Genomic DNA, 24,335 nt, shown 5'->3' on the forward strand with positions numbered 1-24,335 from the left:
ATGTCACGACGGGTTTGTAACGTCTCTACTTTGATCCCCGGAGCAGATAAAATAAAATGGATGTCATTAACTTCTCTTTGGACATAAGTTTAGATTTTGGTTTTACCAGATTGCTTCCAGGTGTGAATGTGTGTTTTGACAGTGGTCCTGGGACTATTGCCTTGAAAAAAAAGAGAGAATAAAAGACAGGAACAGAAGGTTTTAGCGTTGTATTTTATAAGTATATGTGTTGTTTTTATGAAATGTTTGGCTAAAAAGTTGAACTCTAATTTAGTTGGCAAGTGTTATGTGAAAATATTTATTTTCTCCTGTATGCTGACATTGCAGGTATCCTCCTGATGATGGCGCTGTGCGAGCAGGTGCACGTGTACGAGTACATTCCCTCCATGAGGCAGACGGACCTGTGCCACTACCACGAGACCTACTATGACGCTGCGTGCACACTGGGTGCCTACCATCCTCTCCTCTATGAGAAAAGCCTGATCCAGCGAATCAACATGGGCCCCGTGAGTGACCTCGAGAGGAAAGGACGCGTCACTCTTCCAGGCTTCAGCACCGTGAACTGTGACATCTGATATATGAAGCCTGGCCTCATGAGCCCGGACGTCACACACACGAACACGCACACACTTCTGGCCTTTTCAGGCTGACCATGGGAGAGGTGCAATAATGCCCCTATGGACAAGGAGGTTGAAGCTTGCAAGTTTCAAATAAAACCCGTGAAGAGCATAAGCCATAGCCCTCCAGGGACGGATAAACATAGAGGTTTCTGAAAGACCTTGTCTTTATTACGATGGTATACTTGACCACAGGCTGGAAATTAGAGTCTCCAGGGTGGAGCTGAAAAAAATAAAATATAATATCAAATTTCTCTCTGCTTTAGCTGAGCCACGTTAGCTGTGGAGCTGACTAGGGTAGCAACTGATCTTGTTTTAGGTAGGCAAGTGAGTTTTTAATAACTGGGTGTGTTTCCAGTGATGTAAAATCTGTGTTTCTCAGTACTATGGATGGTTTTCCACTTTAAGGAACTGTCACTCTTTATAACGGCGAATTGTATAATTATTTTTTTTATATATATATATATACTGGTCCAAAGGGTTGTGAATAAACAAATCATCCATGTTGAATGTCATAGGTACACAAACTCGACACAAAAGTACATGCAGAAGAATGCAAACTAAAAGAAAGATGAGAGGAGCTGTCAAAGCTATCACGTTACTGTACATATTCCTGCAAAATCATCATAATGAGGGGTTGATTTCATACTACTGAGCTTATTACTGAATTATTGTTCTGTGCACGCTGACTGATAACCACCAGTTTGTCACATTTTGTTTGGGGGGGGGGGCATTTGTGTACTTAAATCAGAGTAAACTGGGCCAAAACAGAACAAACAGGTACTCAGAACAGCCGTGACCCTGTGCCTAGCAGTCAGCTGAACACTTTCCTCGGGTTGCCTTGTGACTGTTCAGACACATGCAGTACACACTCTAGCAGGACTGCAGTACCAATCAGTTCGATGTGTGGAGCAGTAGACTTTCCGAAGTGATGAACATCAGGGGATCCTCCGCTCTGCCTCAGCAATCACCAGCCCCTGTTTGTGACGGTCAGTTCACTCTCTATTGAATGTAATTTTAACACTGCGTGTTGTGGCCAAACCCTTGCTGGAGCTCATCTCTGTGGGGTTATTTCTTTATTGCGTAACAGCATGAAGTGCATTCCCTACAACTATAAATGTCTCATATTTTCTGAATCCTCTGGTATTAGTCTGTGCCTACCCGCAGCTCAGAGTAGAGACAATTATGAAAAAGGAATTTGGACCTGTACTAACCTCGGATTTACTTTGTCTCCAAGGTAGGGGGGATTTTATGTTTACAGAGTGCCGTGTCTTCAGCGAGCTCGAGGTATTCGGTCTGTGGGAATGAGAGCATCTTTTTTTCTTTGTAACAGATTGATCTTGTGCCATTCGTTGTGGTTTGTTGAAAGATATGAAAACATAATAGAAATGTTGCTTTAAATAGAATGATGTCGCTCTTCAGTAGAAACACTAGAGCATAGTATCATTTAGATAACAGCTGGTGTTAACAGGAGCTGGATAATATCTGGAATTTGTCAGTATTTACCAAAGGACATAAGCTTTTTTTAACCCCCTCCTGAAAAAAGAAACATCTTTTACGACTTAGACAGCTAAAGACATGAGCATGGATCCTTATTTTAACCATGTTTAAGACCAGTTACTACCACTGGTGTTTTTTTTTTTTATTAAAGTATTTATGTACTGTAAATTTTGATATTATGCATTTATGTTTACCAGATTTAATAATCAGATGGCAATTCAGTAAATTACATGGATGACAAACGTACTGCTTCACATAAAGGGAAATCAAAAAATCAAGAATTTGCTCATTCTCACTAGAGCTTTTTCTTGCACTCGTGTAGCTGACTCAGTTGAAGTTTTATAAAAATATTTTGAAGTTTTGCTGTGGACACATTTCTTTTCCAAACCCCCATAAGTACTTGCTTTTTGTCCAGACAAGTCATTCGACGTTTCAATTAATTAAATTAGTAGCTGTAGCAGGTGTATGACAAATATTTGGATCATTTTGCAAAAATGTTATGTATTTTATTTTTTTCAAATCTCCCACTTTAATTTTGAGTTGATGCACAATATCCCCCTAATTTCTAGTTAACAATGTAACATAAAATCTTACGCCCACATACCTAACAACTACACGTGATTACTATATGGAGGACGTGATCTTTCTCTTAGAGCTCCGAAGCTGACAGAGTTGGTGAATATCAACCGAGCACAAATAAATGAGGCGCCAGTGATTGTTCTGTAGAAACAAGCAACATTTCTTTGTGCGATGCTACGAGTGTGTTCATCTGTGCCTGCTAGAAATCGAGTCTTAGTTGCTCCGTCCAGGTCGCCGTTTACACTCCGGAAGCACCGTTCACTGTTATCTTTGTGTTAGCATGTTTGCCTTTGCAGGTGCTTGTTGGGGTTTGATTCCATGTTTGCAGCAGTGGATATCGGTCTCTAGCCTGGCCACAGTTTGCCCTTCACCATCACATCCATGTCCCTTTGTGCAATAATTTAGGAAATCTGCGCACACCTCTACACTCTGCCGTTTTTGTTCCCACACATGAGCACACGTGAAAAGGCATTTTTGTCGTTTTTGTTGGGTTTTTCTCCCTATTTGCTCAAAAAAATGAAGAACGTTTGTAATGTGATTAACAACTTGTTGTTTTATTTGTAATGTTATTACTGAATTAGCTCAGTAATGCCAAACATTACAGCAATAGTGACAAATGTAATGCGATTTCAGTAACGCATAACTTTGTACTCTGCAGTACACCCAATCTTGACTGTAACAGAGATTTTAATGTATAGAGGAGGTAGTTTAGATGCTTAATAAAGGACTTATGATTCATTTTAAACAATGCAGGTTTTTTCGCTCTGCTGTACGTCTTATAATTGCGATAAACGATAAAATATGCTTGTGATTGTAGCACACTGAAGGTGTGAAAGCCCTGAACGTATTGTACGTGTGCATTGTAGTAACAGGTTACTTTCCAATGCACAGAGCATGCAATTCAGGAGCAGGGCTAGGTCTTAAACTGTCTGTGCTGTACTGTGATGCAAGTAGGCACCATTGTCTTTAATGTTGTGAAAGGCATTCGTGCTTGCAAGGTTTTCTTTTACTGAAGTGATGTTTTGCAGATTTTATTGCATGCTTGTGGATCACATTCATCTGCAGTGCGGCTATCAGCCGCTCCATGGAAGTGCTTGATCAGGTGCAATGCCTTCTGGCTACTTCATCTTTGCATCTTTAATATTGTGCCAAATCCCATCTTTAATTGTGTTCCAGTTTGGGTGGGTTATTCATGGGATGAGGACTCAGAGTAACAGTAGGACTTCTTAGGTGCTTCTTTCTGCAAAAGTCGAGCTTAACTGAATTTTGTATTCTTTTTAAGATGGGACATTGTAGTCAAACTTGACATTAACGTTCTTTGGTTGTGAAGTAGTGAGTTGAAAAATATGTTTGAAGACATGCGTGTAACATTTACCACTTCGAGCCTCTTTCTGTCTGCTCTTTACTCTCGAGGCCTATTTTTCATGTCGAGTTTTTAACAAGTGTTGTGGGGATTTCTGTACCACACTGCCTCTGAAGAATTGTTTAACATTTGTTCTTTCTATAGCTACCTTTTTGCAGTATTCTTCAGATGAGGAAGAGGAAAGGAGTGAGTAATGAGAGTGATTGTTCTGTTTCCCTTTTAAGAGCCTTAGGGCATTGTTCTTGATTTTTTTTTATTTCTCTTTGGTCAGTGAAATCTCTTAATATTACACTTGAATTGATATTTAAATCAAGCAGTTCTATGATTTCAGCTGTTGTTTGTCTTTTTCTACTGTGTAAATAAAGCTGTTGTACATGTTCAAATCTATTTTTCAGAATTATAACTCTTGATTTTAGGTAAGACACGCACATGCACATAATAGCGACTTACCTGTTTGTTCATAAGTATATAGATGAGGGGGTTGATGACGGTACTGCTCTTGGCAAGCAGTGAGGGAACTACACTGGCCACAGGGCTAATGATGTTGGGTGGGCCAAATGTTGCCATCATTGCCACGACACCATAAGGCATCCAGCACAGCAGGTAGCAGGCTGCAGTGGTCAGCACCATGAACAGAATGTGGTACTCCCTCCTCCGGGCTGCAGTCTTTCGGATCTTACCCACCTGCGAATAACGGAACAGAGAGAGGAAAAAAAATATTTCTGGAAAATTTTGATTTGAATTTCCTGAAGTGTGCCTTATATCTAAGAAACATTAAAATCACTTCTTTTTCACTGCTCTCATGTAGTAATCACAAACAAAATGCAGCAGTAGCTCACCTGGCTCATGAGTCATCACAAATCTTACACTGAAGAAAAGTGACTGGCCATCTCTTGGGTTTATGTAAACATCTTGCGTGTATTTAACACAATTGCCTCATGCTCGGTATACCGAAAAAAGTAAATTGGGTGGTTGTTACATTAATAAAGTCTACCTTGTAATTTGAACACAAAAATTTCATGTTTCTATCTTGAACGTAATTAAATCATGTAGGATCTGTATGAAATTCAACAACTTAATTTGTTCTTGTTGAGATGACATGATACAATCTAGTAAGAGTGGTTAGTTGCTGGACTCATGAAATTCACAAGATCGCAGGAGATTTCAAACTGCAGGAAAATCACTGGAGTTATAAGAGGCAGACAACTACACACACACCCACGTGTATGCTTTTGCTATTTATTGTGGTTTAACCTGTCATGGACAAAAACATACAAAAATCAAGCCTTAGAAATCATAGCTTTCCTAGCTTTGTTAGCCTTGGATTGGTGGCATGGTGATTAGTGCTGTTGCCTCACAGCAAGAAGGTCCTAGGTTCAAATCCACAATCTGGGTATTCTGGTTTCCTCCCACAGTTAAAAGTCATGCAGTCATTAGAGTTCGGTTAGGTTAATTGGTGATTCTAAATTACCTGTGAATGTGAGTGCAAATGGTTGTTTGTCTCTATGTGATAGACTGGTGAATGATCCTGACATATTTTTAGATATATTGGCAAGTGTTTGAAAATGTCTCTTTTATAATTATAGTTTTCTGGGTGCAACCATTTAATTTTCAATCCCATGAGAGCCCACTGATTAAAATTAATAGCAAGGGTGAGTACTCATATACCTCTTTTCCACCAACACAGTGTCAGTACTGGTGTGGACCTAGTTCCTCCTTATTGAGTGGTGAGAACCATGCAAACTTTGACAGGTTTGACAACTGAGGATTATTTAGGATTACAAGCAGAAGTTGGGATAATTTGTGTGGGGAATAAAATTGTGGTGAGCTGTCTGCCAGTCGTCATTTAGTGGAAATGCACGGAAGTCTAGATTGGGCACTGGCACAAGCACTGCGTAAGTGAAAAAGCCATATATCTCCTTATCACTCCAACGCTGCTGGTCGATTGTTAAAGGTGTAATGAAACATATTCTAATTTGAATTCGTGATTATGTGACTAGATTTATATGTGCTGAAATGTAGCTTCTCTTTGCAGGAAGTTAGCTAGAGCAAAGGGAGTGATGCACATGGTGTTTTTTTTAACACTTGTGACTTGGACACATATTTCAGTAAGTAGTTCATTTATTATTTCTGCCTAGTTTTGAGTGTATTTTATAGTGTTTGGCAGTTTTCTGATGTTTTTGTTTTTGTCTAATTTAACAAAGCTAATTTGAAGGTGCTATCCTTGGTAAGCTAGCCTGTTAACTGTTACTGAAAAAGTAGAGCACTCACAAGTTTTTATTAACATTAACATTACAGTGTACATATAGTAATATGTGTACATATAGTAATATGTGGGGTTTTTTTCTGTATTCAGTTTTATTTTTGTGGTAATTCTTCATTAAACATTGTAAAGTTTCAAAGTAATCAAGGACTTATAGTTTTATTGAAATATCAAAGTGTTAGCTAGCTTTCTACCTCTGCCAGAAACCTGCTGTGAGGATTGCATACCAAACAGTTAACACAGTGAGGAAATTGTGTACTACTGAAGCAACAACTTTAGAAGACACTATAGTTGGTATTGCCAAACTGCTTGGCCACCCCACTGTACACCATATGATGACTACTAGTTAGGAACATTTAGTATATGTTTGTGATTTTTTTCCTCTTATATAGTGAAACAGCTCTGGGGTCTGTCTAGTTTGACTGATCCAATGTTAATATCTGTCTTCTGGATGCGATTAGGAAATTACATCAACAAGGAGCTAGAGTGTCTTGTGCTTCCGCCTGATGCCCACCTGCTTTCCCCTCAGTATGTTTCAGCTTTTAACTGATTCCTTTGTCCAATATGTGTCATTTTAGCCTTGTGTTTTTTGCATGAAATCTTTAATATGTTAATGAGCAACACAAAAACACAACATAGACTTTTCAACATCTTGAAACTTTGGCAGGACATAAGGACAATAAAAGCCTGGAGGAGTAAGTTTCATGACAGTACCTGACCTCCTTTTTTGATAACACTATTGATGAATATTGATGTTTTTCCATTAAAAAATTACATTTTAATTCATCTGACTACAGCTTCACTAAATGGGCTTTGTTTTTTTGTTGTTGTTTTTTCTTTGCATGGCAAAGCTTTCATTTGTGTTGAACTTTGTTCAGTGACGATAGATTTCTGAAGTCTTCCTGAGCCTTGAAAAGAATTTAGAGATTCCAATTCCATTATCAATATCACTTATGGATTAGATTCCTTGTCAATTCTCAGTGAGTTCTCATTGGCTCCACTTTAAAACATTACTTTTGTGCAAATAAACTGCATGCTCTGTAGTCAAATATTTGTGCATGTTGGAGGTTTTTCAACATGCACTGATCACATCTTTGTTGTAATCAGTATTGGGTCATTACTCAAAAAAAGTAATTTGTTACACATGTTACACAGAATATTTTTCATAAAGTACTGATGTATGTTTTACTTTTTAATGTAGTTAGTTACTGCTAGGAGAAAGTAATATGCTATAGTTAATAGTTATACTACTCATTGCATTACTTTTGTCTGTAAAATGACCTGAAAAAGAGTGTCTCATAATTACCATTTAACAATATAATCCTGAGATGGAGGCTGCAGCCTAACTGCTCCTCAGTTTGTTACCTGTTGAAGTTCACAGTCTGGTCACTGGACTGACACAGCTCACACAACTTTAATGTCACTCTGCGCTATTGGCTAGCTTAGCGTGCTGTCTGTGCTTGCCTGTCTTCAATGCCGTTTCCACTTTACCTTTGCACTTTCATGCTTTGTTCAATAAAATATAAATAAAATGTCCATATCCACACTGCAGACTGCGGCACTATGTTTCTACTCTGGCATACAAACTGAAATCAGCTGATCATACTACTGCTAGGGAGGAGAGTACGTCCAGTCATCAAACCTCACTCCAAGAGGAGCATTGGAGATTTGTCTCGAACACATAAACACTGGCTAACTGTGTTTTCTGAACTTGGGGAACTCATTTGATCAAGTCTCGTGGGAGTGCTTTGTGAGTATGGGGTATCAGACAATGCTGTGGGCCATCCAATCCCTGTTCATCTGTACTCTGAGCTTGGCTTGCACAGGTGGTTAGAAGTCAAAATTGCTGTCTGTGGGTGTTTGACTTTTTCATAGATTTTATCTGTATTTATGTACAGAATTTCCAGGTGCAGTCAAGGGACTTGGGGTGTCAGGTTGGTTTCAGGATCTCGTCTCTGCTTTTTGCAAATGATGTAGTTCTATTAGCTTTACTGAGTGGGGACCTACAGCTTGCGCTGGGCTAGTTTGCAGTGTGAAGTGGCTGGAATGAGATCACTATTGATGTACCTGTAAATCTACATCCCTACCTTCACCTATTACCACAAGCTGTAAGACAGAAACAAGTTTACATCTCTTAGCTTAGATGGATAGACAGAGGGGAGGTATGGGCATCTCTTCTTAGACTGCTGCTCTCTTTACACAAACTCAGATAAGTGGCAGAAAATTAATGGATGGATATGTTACATGTCACAACTTTTTATGAGTATGTATTGTAAAACTACATAATTTTCTTTTTAAACCGTATGCATGGAGATCCCATTGCATCACCTTATCAGCACCAACACAGAGTTGCCTGGTTTAGTTCAGCAATAAAGCATCAGCCAAACTGTATAAAGTTAGATGCACTCTTTGATTTAATGCAACCTGAACTTATTAAGCTGGAAACTGGTGTCCTGACAAAGGAAGGTCAGTGTGTAAAATGTTATGAACTTAACAGCTTATTTAAAGTTAAACAAAAGTAATGAAACTGAAATAAAACCAGTTTATCTCATATGATCCAAACATAGATAATTATACTTGGAGGGGATTTGAAAAAAAGCTGCTTATTGATACCAGGGGGTCAGTCTGAGTTCCTGAAGTGCTTTAAATCCACTATATTAAAGCAACCTAAAACAAACCCAAGAAGATGGTTGAGTAGCTTAGGCTTTGTCTGAGTCATAATGCTGTGATAATCCTCTGCTACCCTCCTGTTGCTCTCAGGAATAAATCTAAAGCAACGGGAGTGGAACATCTTTTATTTATTTACCCAAGACAAGTGAAGTCACTCACTTAAAAATAGAAAAAAAAATACCCATGAACCAATCACCAAAGAAACTGTGGTTGGTTGACTGATTCCCCACAAACCGTGTTACTTTTCTTTGCTTTTATTTTTATGTAAATGAGCAGAAGGCATGAATATATTGCAACTCATCAGTAAACTCATCATAAACATCTGTGTTCTATGAATATGACTGTGGTGGGAACGTATCTTCTAGCAGCACTGCTCTGTTCCATTAGCTGAGTGGAGTAGCTTTAACTTTGATGGGATAGATATCGCCTTGATTTATAGACTGTCAACCAAATCTGACATGTACTGTTGATGTATTTAGCCAGAAACTTCTTCAATCAAACTTCATTGTAGCTTTGCAGAAAATCTCATTGATGTCAGATTATGTCATCTGTCAGATTTTATAACTTCTGTCTGAGAGATATCTCAGATGGATGTGGAACATGTCAGGATTTTAAATAGGACTGACAGAAAAACGTTTACCTTTCCAATGTGATACCACATGAACAGAACAAATGGGAAAGGCTAAATGTTTTCAGGTGTATTCTAGATTTTCAGCAAGTTTCATGCAAATAGATCAATGTGCAGTAAAAATCAGAAGACTTTTGTTTGCAGTGCTGCTCTATTTTAAATTTACTAGAAATTTATACTGTTCAGAAAAACTAAACAGTTTTGTTGACGGGTAAATACATCAGCTAGCTTTTATTTTTCTTTCTTTAAGTCAGCAAAAATAAAAGAATGGGCAGATCTGAATATTTGATGGTTGATTACAACAACTTTATTGACCTTACATGCATTTCACGCTGGGGACATTTATTTCTGAAAATAGCCCTGCTGGGACACGACAGATTAGATGACCCAGTGGGTCCTCGGAGAAAAGTTGATAACCCTACAAAGACTTATGATAATACAGTCAAAAGCTAAAAGTTCAAAATCTATCCAGTTGTCCAGTGCACAAAACCTACCCCTTCCTCTGTCTTACATGTTAGTTTTATCTTAGCAGAGATCTGTTCATATGAAGCTCTGAAGCTTTGTCACCTTTGTCAGTTATTAAAAAGCAAAAAAGCTCTTTTCGGCCATGTTTGACATCTGCAGTGTTTGGTGTTCAAAGGTGCAAAATCACTCTAAGCAACTTGTAGCTTTATTTTTGACACCTTATTCCTAAAAGAAAAAACAGCATAGACATTCACATGTATGCAGTTAATGTGTGACTAAGTGTCAGTGTCTGACAGCTAGTGTGTGTACCTGTTTGACTGCCCAAAGCAATCTGCTGTAGCAGTAGATCATCACTATGACAGGCAGACCCAAGCAGAAAATGAAGAGGCAGATGATGTAGGCGTGCGATTGGGCACTGTTAGCAGTCCAGGACACAGAACAGCTTGTTCCTGCCCCCTCTATGCCATAGCTGCTCCAGCCCAGTAGGGGGGGCACTGTCCAGAACAAGGAGTACAGCCAAGAGCCCCCAACGGCTATTAGGGGCTTACGGTAGTCTGGCCCACGCTTGTTGTAAACAGTAAGGGTGCTGTAGCGGTCATAGGAGAGGATCACCAGAGAGATCAGCGAAACTATACCTGAGAAAGACAGAGATGTGGAGGCGTGAGGCAGTGGGGGTAGGATGTAACTGGCTCAAGAGGGCAATAAACATTTATACAGTTTATAATACAATAAATTGCAACAACAGGCAGTCATAAAAGTACAGAAAACAATATTATATGATCTTAGTCTTTAATGCTGATTGTTCTTGAAAAAACACTCACTTAAAAGTGAGGAAATCTTAAAGGTGATTGCAAGGTACATGAAGTTTTGAGCCAATAAACTTCCACCAGAATCACAAAAGCCAACAGCATGGTACTCGTGGGAAATTCACGAGAGTACCAAATCAATAGCTTTAATCGATTTTGGGTCAGGTCTTTACAAAATATTGAGCTGCTGTATAAAAGAAATAAAGATTGGAAGATTTAATTAAAAACAAACAAAATGTTCACTACAATCAGTGAGAAACACTTGTTCACCTTAGCTTCAAAATGCACCTCAGTCAAACTGAAATATCTGTGAGAATGAATCTCAATCACAATGACTCATTGTGTCTGATCTTACCTGCAGTCAGTTGGGATTTAGACACTGTGCTAATGGATTGTCACAACAAGTGATTCAACAAACAGCCACCTTCATTGTGCTAATTAATTAAAAACATTTCTTTGAGGTGTACCAAAGACTGTGCACATCTTCATTTAATATCATTCACGAAGAAATTAATTACATTTGGATAATCACTGTCAAATATAAAGCTTTGTGTTATTATAAACCTTGCCATTTTATAATAATCTTAATAATTATAATGATTTTTGTGACGACACTGACTTGTCTGTAGAGACAACGGAATTTTAAGAAGTGACTGCTTGGCCATTGAGTCTTCATCTGTCCATGTGTACAGCACAGTATAATCAATGCTCAATTACTAAATAACTTTTGTTTCCTATGTATTATCTGCTTAGAATGGTTGTACCAGAAGGAGAGAGTAGCCTGAGGCTATGACTATACTGTGTACAAGTCCTATCTCTGCCCTACGCATGACCAGCACCCAGTGCTTCCAAGACACAAGAAAGAAAAAACCCCTCAAGAATCCATCGGAAATGCTACCAGGTCATTTAATTTGACCTTTATGAGAAAAATGCATAACCGAGAACACAAGAGGATCCAAAGCTGTCTGCAGCCACAGAGGACAAAATATTTCATGTAGAGCTTGGTGGTAAAATTGGTGTCTTTCCCAAAAAGCCAAGCATTACACTGTATACAGAGGGATCACCCTCTGTATACAGTGTAATGCTTTCCAGCATCATGATGTTTTTTTCTGTCTAGCAAAGTCACAATCCCATAACTATTCATTTCAGCTCAATCTGTCAGTGCTTTTTGTGGTGCAGCATTTTTCCTCTAAACTAATGCATCTACCTCCTTGAACTATGGCTGATTGGATTTACCCTGGTAAATGGCCTGTGTTTGTATAGCGCTTTACCAGTGCCTAAGGACCCCAAAGTGCTTTACACATCCAGTCATCCACCCATTCACACACTGGTGATGGCAAGCTACATTGTAGCCACAGCCACCCTGGGGCGCACTGACAGAAGCGAGGCTGCCGGACACTGGCGCCACCGCGCCCTCTGACCACCACCAGTAGGCAACGGGTGAAGTGTCTTGCCCAAGGACACAACGACCAAGACTGTCGGAGCCGGGGCTCTTTCCAATTACAAGACGAACTGCTAACTCTTGAGCCACAATCGCCCTGATCGCCCTACCATCCCACATACTGCACTTCACTGCTTTACACACAGTGCACACATGAAGCATCAGACATGAAAGAAATAGATATTTGCATGGGATGTTTGATGTGTTTGTAAATTACAAAGTAGTTAGATTAAGTGAATGTTACTGCATTCTGCAGAGCATCTATTTGCTTCAAACTGCTCTGACCATCAAATTGTCTCATTTTTTTCTCTGCAGTTTATTACCTTTCTCATTTACACAGTTTGCACAGTGTTACTATGTTATTAACACATGCCAAATTAAAGATACATCACGTGGCAGCAGTCAGAAGTGTATCATTGATGAGATTTCCCATGTTATTTCTCTAAACATACTGGTGAACCTAGATAGCTGATGGCAAAAACACAACAATAGAAGAAACCAAGTGTACTCAAAGCACACAGCTAATACATCTAATCTAATAACTCCTATTATATGCCAGCCACAGACTGTGTTAGGTAATGCTTCTACTAAACTAAATTTAGCTTTATTAAAGGTCCAGTCTGGCTGGCAAGCTCATCCTGTTTAATGATTTTATTTCCAAAAATGATCTTGATTTTATGTTCCTAAATAAAACCTCGTAAAACAAAAACAATGGTTATTATTGAAACAGCCCCTCCAAATTTCAGTTTTATAGACCCTCAAAATAAAGTGAAAAGGATTGACTAGATTGCCATTAGGCATGACTTTAACATTGTTAAGTTGGTGTTTTTAATATGCATATTGATCAACACAGCAATAGCATTACCAAAGAACTTTTGTGTATTCTGGATCATTTCAGACTCGTATCATATCCTACACCTAGTTATTTCCAAAGGCCTGTGGCCGATACTGCTCTCTTTGACAATAGGGTGTCTTTTTTTACCATCTCTGCAGACAGTAGAATCAGAAGGTGCTTTCTTAATAAAAAATTACATTACATTGTCTACCCATTTTTGTCTACCCATTTCTTAATGGGTAACACTCTTTTTAATACCTTTCCCAATAAACACTGGGCATCTGATAGACATGCAGCTCATGTCTATATTGGGTCTGTCGGTCCAGGAGCTATTCTGGACATCTATTCGACATTCATGGTTGGGCATCCAAATTGTGGACCTAGTTTGAATGTCGACATGTAGACGTCTATGACAGCTACAGGAAATTTATATGATTAATATATGTAATATTATAAATTTTGGAATTCATACTACAACGTGTTTAATAAGATTCAAAGAGCATTTGCATTATATATGGTTCATTTTGTAAGTATCCTGTTTTATTATGAAGAGCTGATTGTAAGAGCAAATAAATGTGGTTGTGATCGGTAGCTGGACTGAGAGAAGTTGCAACAGAAAGTACGAGAAGTTTGTACAAGTATGCATGTATGAACTGGACTACCTGCTTGACAGTCTTTGTTGATGCACACATTTTGCAAATTAGCTGTGAGAAGCTGGGGACATCCACTGATCACTCAGCATTCCCTCGTGCATTACTGTTACTGTACAGAAAACATGCCCTCCAGCCTCTTAAAAAATGGGACTACAGAGCCTCCAGAAGCAGTATTAAATTGATGTCAAAAATTAGTAGGTTTGACATTGAAAAGACATCGACAACGACCGCATTTGGACTATAAATAGCCTGTACACAGAGGGACGGATATCAACACTAGATGTTAAGCAGACGTCAGAAAAAGACGTAACCTGGCATTACAAAACAACCTCTTCATTGGACCAAAATTGTACACCGGAAAAACAACACCCCAACAACAACACATCATTCCGATGTCACTTTGTGCAGTAGGTTCAGTTTAGATGTCTTTAAAGTAATAAACAATATTCATCTAAATAGTGACAGGTCAAAAAGTCCTAACACCCAATGACACACAACTATCGGTGCTACCTCAGGACTATGGTCCCCTACACTTTCACAAAAGTTGCAGTAAACAAATTATTGAGTAGATATGCCAAAAATTCCTGAAAATGAACTCAGAAAAGACTGAAATTGTTTTTATTGAAAAAGAAAAAAGGAAAAAAAAAAGAACGAAAGTCTATAAAAGCCGGTCTATAAAAGATGCTTAAGTCTTAAATCCAGACCAGAAATCTTAGCATAATTCTGAACTATGGCCTAGATTTTCACAGCTAGATAAAAAAAATTAAAAAATATTTTTTTAAAAATGGATGCATGTTTGAAGTAGATACAGATTAGAATATTATAAGAGTATCTTTATTGATCTTGAGCACATTACTCTATTTTCAAATCTCTGCACTGGTTTTTTTGTGTGTCAAAGGACAGATCCTAAAAATACTGGTACAAGTTTACGAAGCATTTAATCTACTCGTGCCTCACAAAACACCCAGAACTCTCAGGTTAAAGGGAACGTACCATTTATGCACATTCCCATATTTAGAACGAAACAAAAGTGAAGCAGTTTTTATGGTACTCACCTGTGGAACAAGCTTCCTGGACAGCTGTGCCAAGATGAGACACATCTGTTATTTCCTTTAAATTACAGTGCCTAAAACTTTTTATTATCAACAAACAATGTCTGCAGGATCCTCTTAACCTTTTGTTTATTTATATTTCAAGTGGGTTGTTCCCTGGTTTAACATATTGTCTAAAGATTAGTCATTGCAGAACAGAATAAAAGAGTTCACTCCCACAGTTTTACCTCTGTTTTGACAAAGTCTGGTCCATGAATCAATTTTATTGGAATTCCACGTGAAAGACCAATACAAAGTGGTGTACACGTGAGAAGTGGAACGAAAATCATACATGATTCCAAACATTTTTTACAAATAAATAACTGAAAAGTGGGGTGTGCGTAATTATTCAGCCCCTGAGTCAATACTTTGCTGCAATTAAAGCTTGCCAGTTCAAGGGAGTCAAATACTTTTGCAAGCCACTGTATGTAACAAGACAGCTGTGAACATGGGAAACAACTCTTCTCTTGTTTGTTTTTTGCTTCTAATTGTTGTTTGTTCCATTTCCATAATAATTATGTGTAAATGCCATACACAATGATATGTATTCATATGTTTTACATGTTCTATCTCTCGCCATCTTTCTATCCCTCTGCATAGCTTCGGCTTATGCATTTGTATAGTGCTATACAAATGCATAAACACATTTTGGTTGAATTTTAAAAGCAAGCAACATCAGGGAAGTAACGCAACTACATCCACTTAATAAAGTTTATGTAGCTAGCTGAATAAAGCTACCATGCAAGACCTCATTGCTCAAACAAACCTGGCATTTAAGAAATGAACTGTTAGGAGACATTTTCTCTTGAAATTCCAGAGATGCAAAATATGCAGCACTGGAACCAGAAAGACATACCAGCTGATAAATCAAATATTTGAAACCTTTTTTTCAGTCAAACCATTCCATTTTTGAATAAATGGTGCAGATGCTTATCAATCTACCATTACAGATTTAAACGTGGTCAACAAAGCTTCAGTCTGGCAGATTTGGTTATCACATATAATGATTTTCTTGAGTTTCTCAACTGCCACTTTATCTCAGTACCTTCTACTATTGTGTGTGCCAAAAATTATAGAGTGGCACGTTTGTGGAAATTCCTTTTTAAAGTACAATATGTTAATATCTTCTATTCATATCAGTCCTTTAATGCTTAAACCATTATGAAGCTGCAAGTTACAGGACTGCTACTGAAGTCTCCAACATTCACCCCAAGGCTGTGTTTATGTCATGTCAGAGATAATGTAATTATAAGTGTCTGGTGTAATTAGAATTCATGTCAGCCTCTTACTTGTATATTGAACATGACACTTAATATTAACACTTAATCGAGCCCCCAAAAACTGAACAAATTAGGAGATGTCATCTCATCCTCTGCCTGGGCAAACTATTTTCTGTAATTACACTTATAAACCCATATTAAATGCATGTGTTATATTTTCAGTACACTGTATTTTAATCCTAACACATCCAAATTTATACTTATGCAATTGCAACACTTGCAAGTCGGTGACATGGGAAATGCTTTTCTGACTGTTTTTTTTTTCACCAGTTTTTGCAATTGTGAAAGAGCACATGTGAAAGATGTCAAAGGGTCTAGAAGAACCGTGGAGAACATTATGCTGCCTGTAACATCATTCAACATGTTTAGTGGCAAACCATGGAGGCATATCCATGGATGGTCCTCTACAGGCTAGGCAACGACACCCTTACTGCCATTAGGTAAGGGGATAAGATCCTTGCCAGACCTTATGCTTAAAAACCAATGAAGTCCTGCTCCACTTATTAGTACCAGACTGACAAAATGAGCTTCTGTAATCTCATATTAAAGAAACGGGATAGGACTTTACATTGCTTGCACAGAAACACAATTAGTTCCACTTTCTTTAGCTGAATATATGAAAAAATGCCAAAGATAACACGGCTTGAAAGGCATAAAATAGCATTTCTGCAACAACAAGGCGATTCCCAAGGAGTATAGCTCAGCATTTTGTGCAGTGTATCGTTCAAAAACTGGCAAAAGTGAACAAGTGGAGGACAAAAGAAGTGTAAGGACTATGAATCTATAGCTGTTGAACAATATCTGAAAGTCCTGTCCTTAAACAGGAAAACAACTAGCAAAGACCTGACATAGGACCTGGGGGATGCATATGGCTTTTCAATTATCCACTGAAGCCTCAACAGATATGTTCTGGTAGAAAGATGGATGTCAAGATGCCATTATTAAGGAAGGGAAACAGCCTGATGTATGGCAAATTACACAAGAATTGCACTGAAATTCAGTGGCAAGGGGTCTTGTGGAATGATGAATCCAAACCATTAGTGTGTTTGGAGGAACAGTGAACATGTATAGACATCAGTAAAAAACGGTGGAGGCTCTTCATGATTTGGGACGTCATTTCAGCCAGTGACGTTTGGGATCTTATCAAAATTAAGGGAATTGTAAACACAGAAAAGTACTGTAAGATTTTGATTATTATCCTTTATTCATCTATTGAGATTTAAATCTCATTTCCCAGAGAGACCTGCAATTATCTGTCATAGACTCACCTCCCCACACCTCAGTGAAGTCAGATCATCTTGGCAGAAAACAGAACAAAAGGCAGTCAAAATCTAAAGAAGAGCTTTGAGATTTGTCCTTGGATAAAGTCTCTCTGAAGGCTAAGAAGAAGAAGACGAAATCAGTCAGCTTGCCTAAGAGGTTTCAGGCTGTGTTGAAGAATAAGTGTCATATCAAATATTGACATCCAAGCTTGTACAATTGAATTCAATTTGATTAACATAGTGCCAAATCACAATTAGAGTTGCCTCAAGGCGCATAAGGTACTGACCCTACAATAATACAGTTGCACTCTTTCTGCCTTATATACTGTATTCCATGTATATTTGGATGTCTCATTTTCCTGGGAAAATACAAATATTTTCAATTGCCAGTGCAATTAAAACAACGTTAAGACATCCATTAAGCAACCCCTCATTCTATTGTGTTGTTTTTAGCTTTTTTTGTGGCTGAACCATCACCTTCAGATGAAAAACCCAAATATAACAGATGCACTGCCACCCTCCAACTGTGGCTTTTTTCCCTGCCTTTTTGTGTCACTCTTGCTAAGGCTAAGTAAAAAAGAAATACAACAGACATGCAATCAATCTGTTGTTCTGACCTCATCCTCACTGATATCTTCTGTTATTAAGGTTCTGCAGCTTACAGGCTTTAGCTACTATAAAGTATAAGACAGCCATAGCCCCTTCTGTTATGAGGACATCAAATAATGTTTGGGTCAGTGTCAGTCCCTGTAAAACTTGCTAACATCCACAAAAGTAACACAGAAAGACAGCGCTGCGGTGGTTAAGTGTCTCCTTTAGGCATAGTAGATGGTTGCAAAAAATAAATACCATATTTAATGATTAATATTTCAGGTTTATTTGATTCTTTTTGGAATAAAAATCATGTGTGGTGGCAGATTTCTTTTCTCATGTATTAATCACATATTTTAATCATATCACATAGTAATAGTAATATCACTTTCTCTCTTTAGTATAGTAAGAGTACTGTCGACAGTTTGCATGCATGTAGAATGTTATCACAAGGCCCCAAGTTTTATTGCACCTTCACAGAGGACCCATTGTAGACTGGAAGATCTCCAAACATCTTGCTTTAAGGGAGGTGATGGGTGGTCGTAACTTTTCTTAGGGTGGGAAAGGGTCCAGGTTGAGCTGGACTGAAGCTATAGGGAGACGTGATGTGCTGTGGAATGTTCTTTGGTTGAGAGTGTCTGTGATGGTGTATATAAGACGTCAAATTTCAGAGATGATGCTAGTGTTTTGGCTGGGAGGTTTCTCTCCATATTGCAATATGTTATTAAACCGTTTCAAAACGCTCACTGGCTGTGTTGCAGGTTACTGTTAAAATTTCCATAACATATGTCAACTTAGTTCCTGCCAGTCACTGTTTTGAATGTGAATGTTAACCAAACATATACAGAAAAACTAATAGAATCCAATCAGTAGTACAGTGTTTGCACATTTTAGCATTTTAGAGTTTCAACAGTTTGCAGGATAATTAATCAAATCTGATATTCAGATATTCAAAAGTACATATTGCCCTTAGGTATTAACATTTATTTTAAAATGAATTCTTTTTAGTATTTCATGAATATTAACAGTGCAATGTGTTATTGCTGGAATCCAAGAAAACACTTTTAAACTGAAAAAATGCACTTAAGCTGTTAAATATTTCATTAGAGAATGCAAGTGAGGCATAACTTTCTCAAGTATGGAATTTCATAAATTCCAGTTGTTGGCTTTTGTTTAATTAAAAAGGATTACAAAGGTGAACGATAAATTGTGAGTTTTGCTAAACTGAAAATGTGATTTTGTTGTAAGTTATATCAGTTTATTCCCAAGAAAGACATAATTGGAAAGTAACAGAGAATGTTTTTATTTAAGTATCAGACATGTTGGTTTTTATTGTAGGAAAAAGTTAAATGTCAAATATAATCAGAATATTAAAGTTCTAATGAACTTTTAAGTTCAGCTAACTTTTATGTGTTTACCGTGATTACTACGGTGGCCCTGAGAAGCCAAACAGACTGCAACTTAAGAAAACACCAGCAATAAGAAAAACGCTGCAAAAGCACACAAAACACAACGGAAATAGGAAAAACAAAAACAGAAATGGGAAAAAACAGATTTCCAAAAGCACAAGGGAAGTGTTTCTGAGGAGACAATAACCCGACGGACCAGTTGCAGAAACCAAAATATGCTAAGAATTGCACTGGGAAACACTTAAAAGTGGAGGATTTATCGGTTTTGTGAGGAAAGAAAAGATGAGAAGTGTGTTAGTCTAACTATTAGCCTTAAAATCCGTCATCAGTAATATATGAATCATGATAAAAACACACCTACCATGTTTTGGGTTCCTGCAACTGGTCCGTCAGGTTATTGTCTCCCCAGAAACACTTTCCTTGTGCTTTAGGAAATCTGTTTCTTCCTATTTCTGTTGTCTTTTTTCCTATTTCCGTTGTTGTTTTTCCCATTTCTGTTTTTTCCTATTTCTGTTCCCTCCCTGGCATCTACAAGGATATCTACCACCAGGTTTTTGAGATAATAGTCTTGTTTAAAAAAAAGAATCTTCCTTTCATTAGTCATGAAAGAAAGGTCATGAAATTAATAGAGCTACTTTCAGCTGCTCTCTTATTGACAGCAGGTCACCACATGTTTAATTTGGCAGATTTGTACACTGGATGCTCTTCCCGAAAGGGATTTGTGTCTCCTCTTTATATCAGAGCAGAGATCTTTCACTTGATAAACCAATATGTAAATCCCAGTTAATAATTCATTAATGATCCTCCCAAACATGCTGTTTTCTGTCATAAATGTATTTATTTTTCCAGAAAATTCTGTTCACATGTGATTAAAATCAAAGAAAATGCAGTAGTTTTGAGGTAAAACTGTTAGTAAGTTATATGACTTTGTTAGCTACTTTACAACGTGTAGAGAGAAGGAAACATCAATCCCCACTTACTGCTTTTAAGCTAAAAAGAAAACAATGATTACAAAAAGCAAAACTCCTTTAACTCTTGATTTAACTCTAAAACTCAGAATAAAACTTTTATTCTCTGGCTTTTAAATCCAAATTAGTTTTGACTGTTTTTCTTAGTGCTACTTCTTCTTCGGGTTTTCTCTTTTTTTTTTTTTCCTTCATTAAATTCTGTCATTTTGTTCTACATTTTTGTGTCATTTGATTATTTTATATATAGAGCTTGTCTTTAAATGTGCCATAGAAATAAATTTGACTTTGACTATCAAAATCTTTATGTTTGGGTGTCTCTTGACACAAGTTGCTTTATCTTCATTCTGGGATGTAGATCGTTGATCTTCATTACAGCCATTGTTTTCTTAAACCTACACTGCCTCATTTACTCCCATGTGATGCATTTGCACACACACACACACACACACACACACACACACACATGCAGCATATACCTAATCATGATATACAGCACTTACAGCTTGCAACAAAAGCATCAGTAACATCATTATTCTTACAAGGTTCTTACTCAAGTGGTGTAAGCCAGTGATTTGTAGGGTCGCTTAAAAGCTTTAAGAAGTCAGGTTAAGTGAATGTCAGGCCCTTGAACAATAAACAGACTACACCCTGTGTATTGTCCTTTCTTCTTATCAGCTGTTTACTTGAGTGTGTGCAGATCACCGGACTTTTAAAAGTAAAACATTCTTCCTGCTCTTTGTTGTCACCCACCTTCCCACTCGTGTACCGTAAGTACAAGACAGGAGTCAGAACACCGAAACAACTATACTTCAAAAGTCTTTAGGAATACTGTAAGTTCTTGTAATGTGGTCATAATGATGCTTTGGAAAAAATAATAAAATGTATTATTTCAACATTTCTGTTTTCTTTATACTTTCTGTACAAAAAGACAGCATGACTGTCTATGTCTTGATTGCTTTCTCTATCTGTATATGATGGATTGCCTAGCCCTGTTTTTAATTTTACCCGTGTTTGAAACTAGCCTCAGGCCAAGAAAAACTGTGATCTGTTATGTTGTGCGACTCTCTGGCAGTTATATATATTGAATCAGCCCTTATGCTGTCTCATATGATGAAGGAATAACAGGGAGATGATAATGGCAACGATATATATAGAAAGAGAGAAATGAACAATCAGTGTATTATGGTTGCTGACACTCAAAGCGTTCTGCCATCTTCAAGCGCACACTATGTGACACTGACGGTAATGGTCTTTTAACAAAACAGCGACTTGGGAGAACAGGATGTACTGGACGAGGTAAGAGTGCTTGATCATTGGTACAAACATATTAACATCCTGCACACATGTCATATAAGTATAGGAACAATGTATGGTGTGAAAGAGCATACAGGTTGCTTGTGAATACGATTTCTTACAACAACATATTAAGAAATGTTTAACAAAGAAGCATAAGACCCACATCAGAGACTTTATTAGGTACAACTTGTACCAGGTTGGACCTAATTTTGCCTTCACAACTATCCTATTTATTTGTGGCATAGATTTTAACAAGGTGTTGGAAACATTCCTGAGATGTTGGTTCATGGGGCGATCGTGGCTCAAGAGTTGGGAGGTCGCCTTGTAATCAGAAGGTTGCCGGTTCGAGCCTCGGCTTGGACAGTCTCGGTCGTTGTGTCCTTGGGCAAGACACTTCACCCGTTGCCTACTGGTGGTGGTCAGAGGGCCCGGTGGCGCCAGTGTCCGGCAGCCTCGCCTCTGTCAGTGCGCCCAGGGTGGCTGTGGCTACAATGTAGCTGCCATCACCAGTGTGTGAATGTGTGTGTGAATGGGTGAATGACTGGATATGTAAAGCGCTTTGGGGTCCTTAGGGACTAGTAAAGCGCTATATAAATACAGGCCATTTACCATTTCATTGTGACATGACTGCATCACACAGTTGCTGCAGATTTGCTAGCTGCACCTTCATGATATGAATCTTCTGTTACACCTCATCCCAGAGGGGCTCTATTGGATTGGGATCTGATGACTGTGGAGGCCATTTGAGTACAGTGAACTCGCTGTTATGTTCAAGAAACCTGTTGGAGATAACTTGAACTTTGTGACATAGTGCATTAACCTGCTGGAAGCAGCCATCAGAAGATGGATACACTTTAGTTACAAAATTGTAATTCCTCTATCTGTGCGTGCTTGCATGCATGTGTCTGTGTAGAGGTGAGTGGGTGGGTAGGTGGGGTGGGGGGTGCTGGGAGTTTGACTAACAGTATGGCTGCTCTTTGCATTCATATTGGCAAACTTTATGTGGCAAATATTTTGTATCTACCGACTTCTGTCAGCTTTCCAGCATCTTCTCTCTTGACACCAGTAAAATAAGCAGTGAGCTGTTACCATGCTGGTTCAAGTTTTAAAAATGCAGAAGCCCAGGGGAGAATAAAGTCAAAGCACGCTGCTGACTTTAAAACATAGCATGAAGACAAATGAAAATTCACCGCCTCAACATATCCTGCTGACATATCCGGTTTTACAATACACAGAAGGTAAATGAACAGATGTAAACCAGCACACAAGCACCGGCAGAAGGAAAACACCACTATCAGAGGATATGGAAACAGAGATAAGTTAAAATAATACATATTTCTGTATTCATGATAAGAGTCTAAATATCATTTGTGAGGTCAGATGAAAATCTGTAAAAGTATAATAAAAAAATGCAACTGAAATGAAAAGTAATTTTACTAGCATGAGAACAACTTGGTGTATATAATTTTATTCATTCAACTACTGTGTGAATGTGTAATGAAATCACAAAGCAGGAAGTCAACACTTGAGGGAAGATGAACAACTTTAATAATTGATCAACGTGTTTCAGCTTGTGGCCTTCATCAGGGTCAAGAATGTGTAATGACAAAAGTTTGAATATCAACAAGCATAAAGTAAACGCATAAAAGCACTAGATCATCTAAAAAGCCACAACAAGAATGAAAATGAGACCTACACTATACAAGGTCTCGGCAGCTACTGAGTGTGTACTGAAGTCTGATCATTTATGAGACTCCTATAACTCAACCTGAGTTATAGGAGTCTCATAAATGATCATTTCCTTTTCCCTACACACAGCTATAGTAGCATGAGAGTCCAGTGACATTTATAGGCTTTGTGTTTCCATTGTGATAAACAGGAAACGAATCACATACAATGGATCATGCTTATTAGCATAGCACAAGCAGTTTGCACTTTGATTTGAGTTTATTAACCACACTGTAAAAGACTAAAGTGGGTGAGTTACGTTCCAGCAATTGTGTCAGAATTAACTTTCCTTACCAAACTATGGCAAAGACATGAGCCTGACCCCAAAAAGCAATCAACACTGGGCAAGCCAAATGTAGGAAAAACGTTTCCCCTCCTAACATGGAAACACGAGATTGCCCTAAATCTGTCAGACAGAAATAAATACAAATGGCTACAGTTCCAGAGTTCATATCCTCTGATAAATGCGATGAGGGTCAGTGCATCCAGGTTGTGACACTACCACCTCCTGGTGGATGAACTAAAAGTGCAAAAAATAAAAAAAATAAGTCCGTGTGGGGGCACGGACTTATACGTCATTAAATAAATCAGTATGCAATGCATTGTGTGACAAACTGTAAAATACAAACTCGTTTTTTCACTCTTCCTTGAGCTCAAACCAGCCAGATGTTAAGAAACGCTGGAAAGCTCATGATGTTTTAGTTTAATACGAGAGGGGATGGAGGGCTCATGAACAATGTAGTACAATAATACTCAAATCTGACTGCAATCCCCGTTCCCTCTGGAGACAGAGGAAGAGAAGGTCAGAGTGCAGCGCTGGACCAACTGGCCAGTGTGATTGGAGATACGGAGCGGGCAGTGTCTGTCGATAAGCAGACTTAAAAAGAAAC

The 24,335-nt window shown here is 38.1% G+C and overlaps 2 protein-coding genes across 3 annotated transcripts in view; one reads left to right on the forward strand and one right to left on the reverse strand.

Moving 5' to 3' along the window:
• st6gal2a (ST6 beta-galactosamide alpha-2,6-sialyltranferase 2a) overlaps nucleotides 1-4,433 on the forward strand; it is a 50,343-nt gene extending 45,910 nt beyond the window's left edge. For both annotated transcript variants that reach the window (XM_005733909.2, XM_005733910.2), the window contains one exon: nucleotides 328-4,433. In XM_005733909.2, the coding sequence (XP_005733966.1) occupies nucleotides 328-575 (248 nt within the window). In that variant the 3' untranslated portion in view covers nucleotides 576-4,433. The remainder of the gene's footprint in view (nucleotides 1-327) is intronic.
• tmtops2b (teleost multiple tissue opsin 2b) overlaps nucleotides 1-24,335 on the reverse strand; it is a 28,350-nt gene that overhangs the window by 2,577 nt on the left and 1,438 nt on the right. Inside the window, exons 2-3 of the mRNA XM_005733908.2 lie at nucleotides 10,395-10,720; nucleotides 4,510-4,743 (exon numbers count right to left, since the gene is read on the reverse strand). Of these exons, the coding sequence (XP_005733965.1) occupies nucleotides 4,510-4,743; nucleotides 10,395-10,720 (560 nt within the window). The remainder of the gene's footprint in view (nucleotides 1-4,509; nucleotides 4,744-10,394; nucleotides 10,721-24,335) is intronic.

This window comes from Pundamilia nyererei, unplaced genomic scaffold (genome assembly GCF_000239375.1).
Source record: "Pundamilia nyererei isolate P.nyererei 1_Seehausen unplaced genomic scaffold, PunNye1.0 scaffold00055, whole genome shotgun sequence".
Classification (NCBI taxonomy): Eukaryota; Metazoa; Chordata; class Actinopteri; order Cichliformes; family Cichlidae; genus Pundamilia; species Pundamilia nyererei.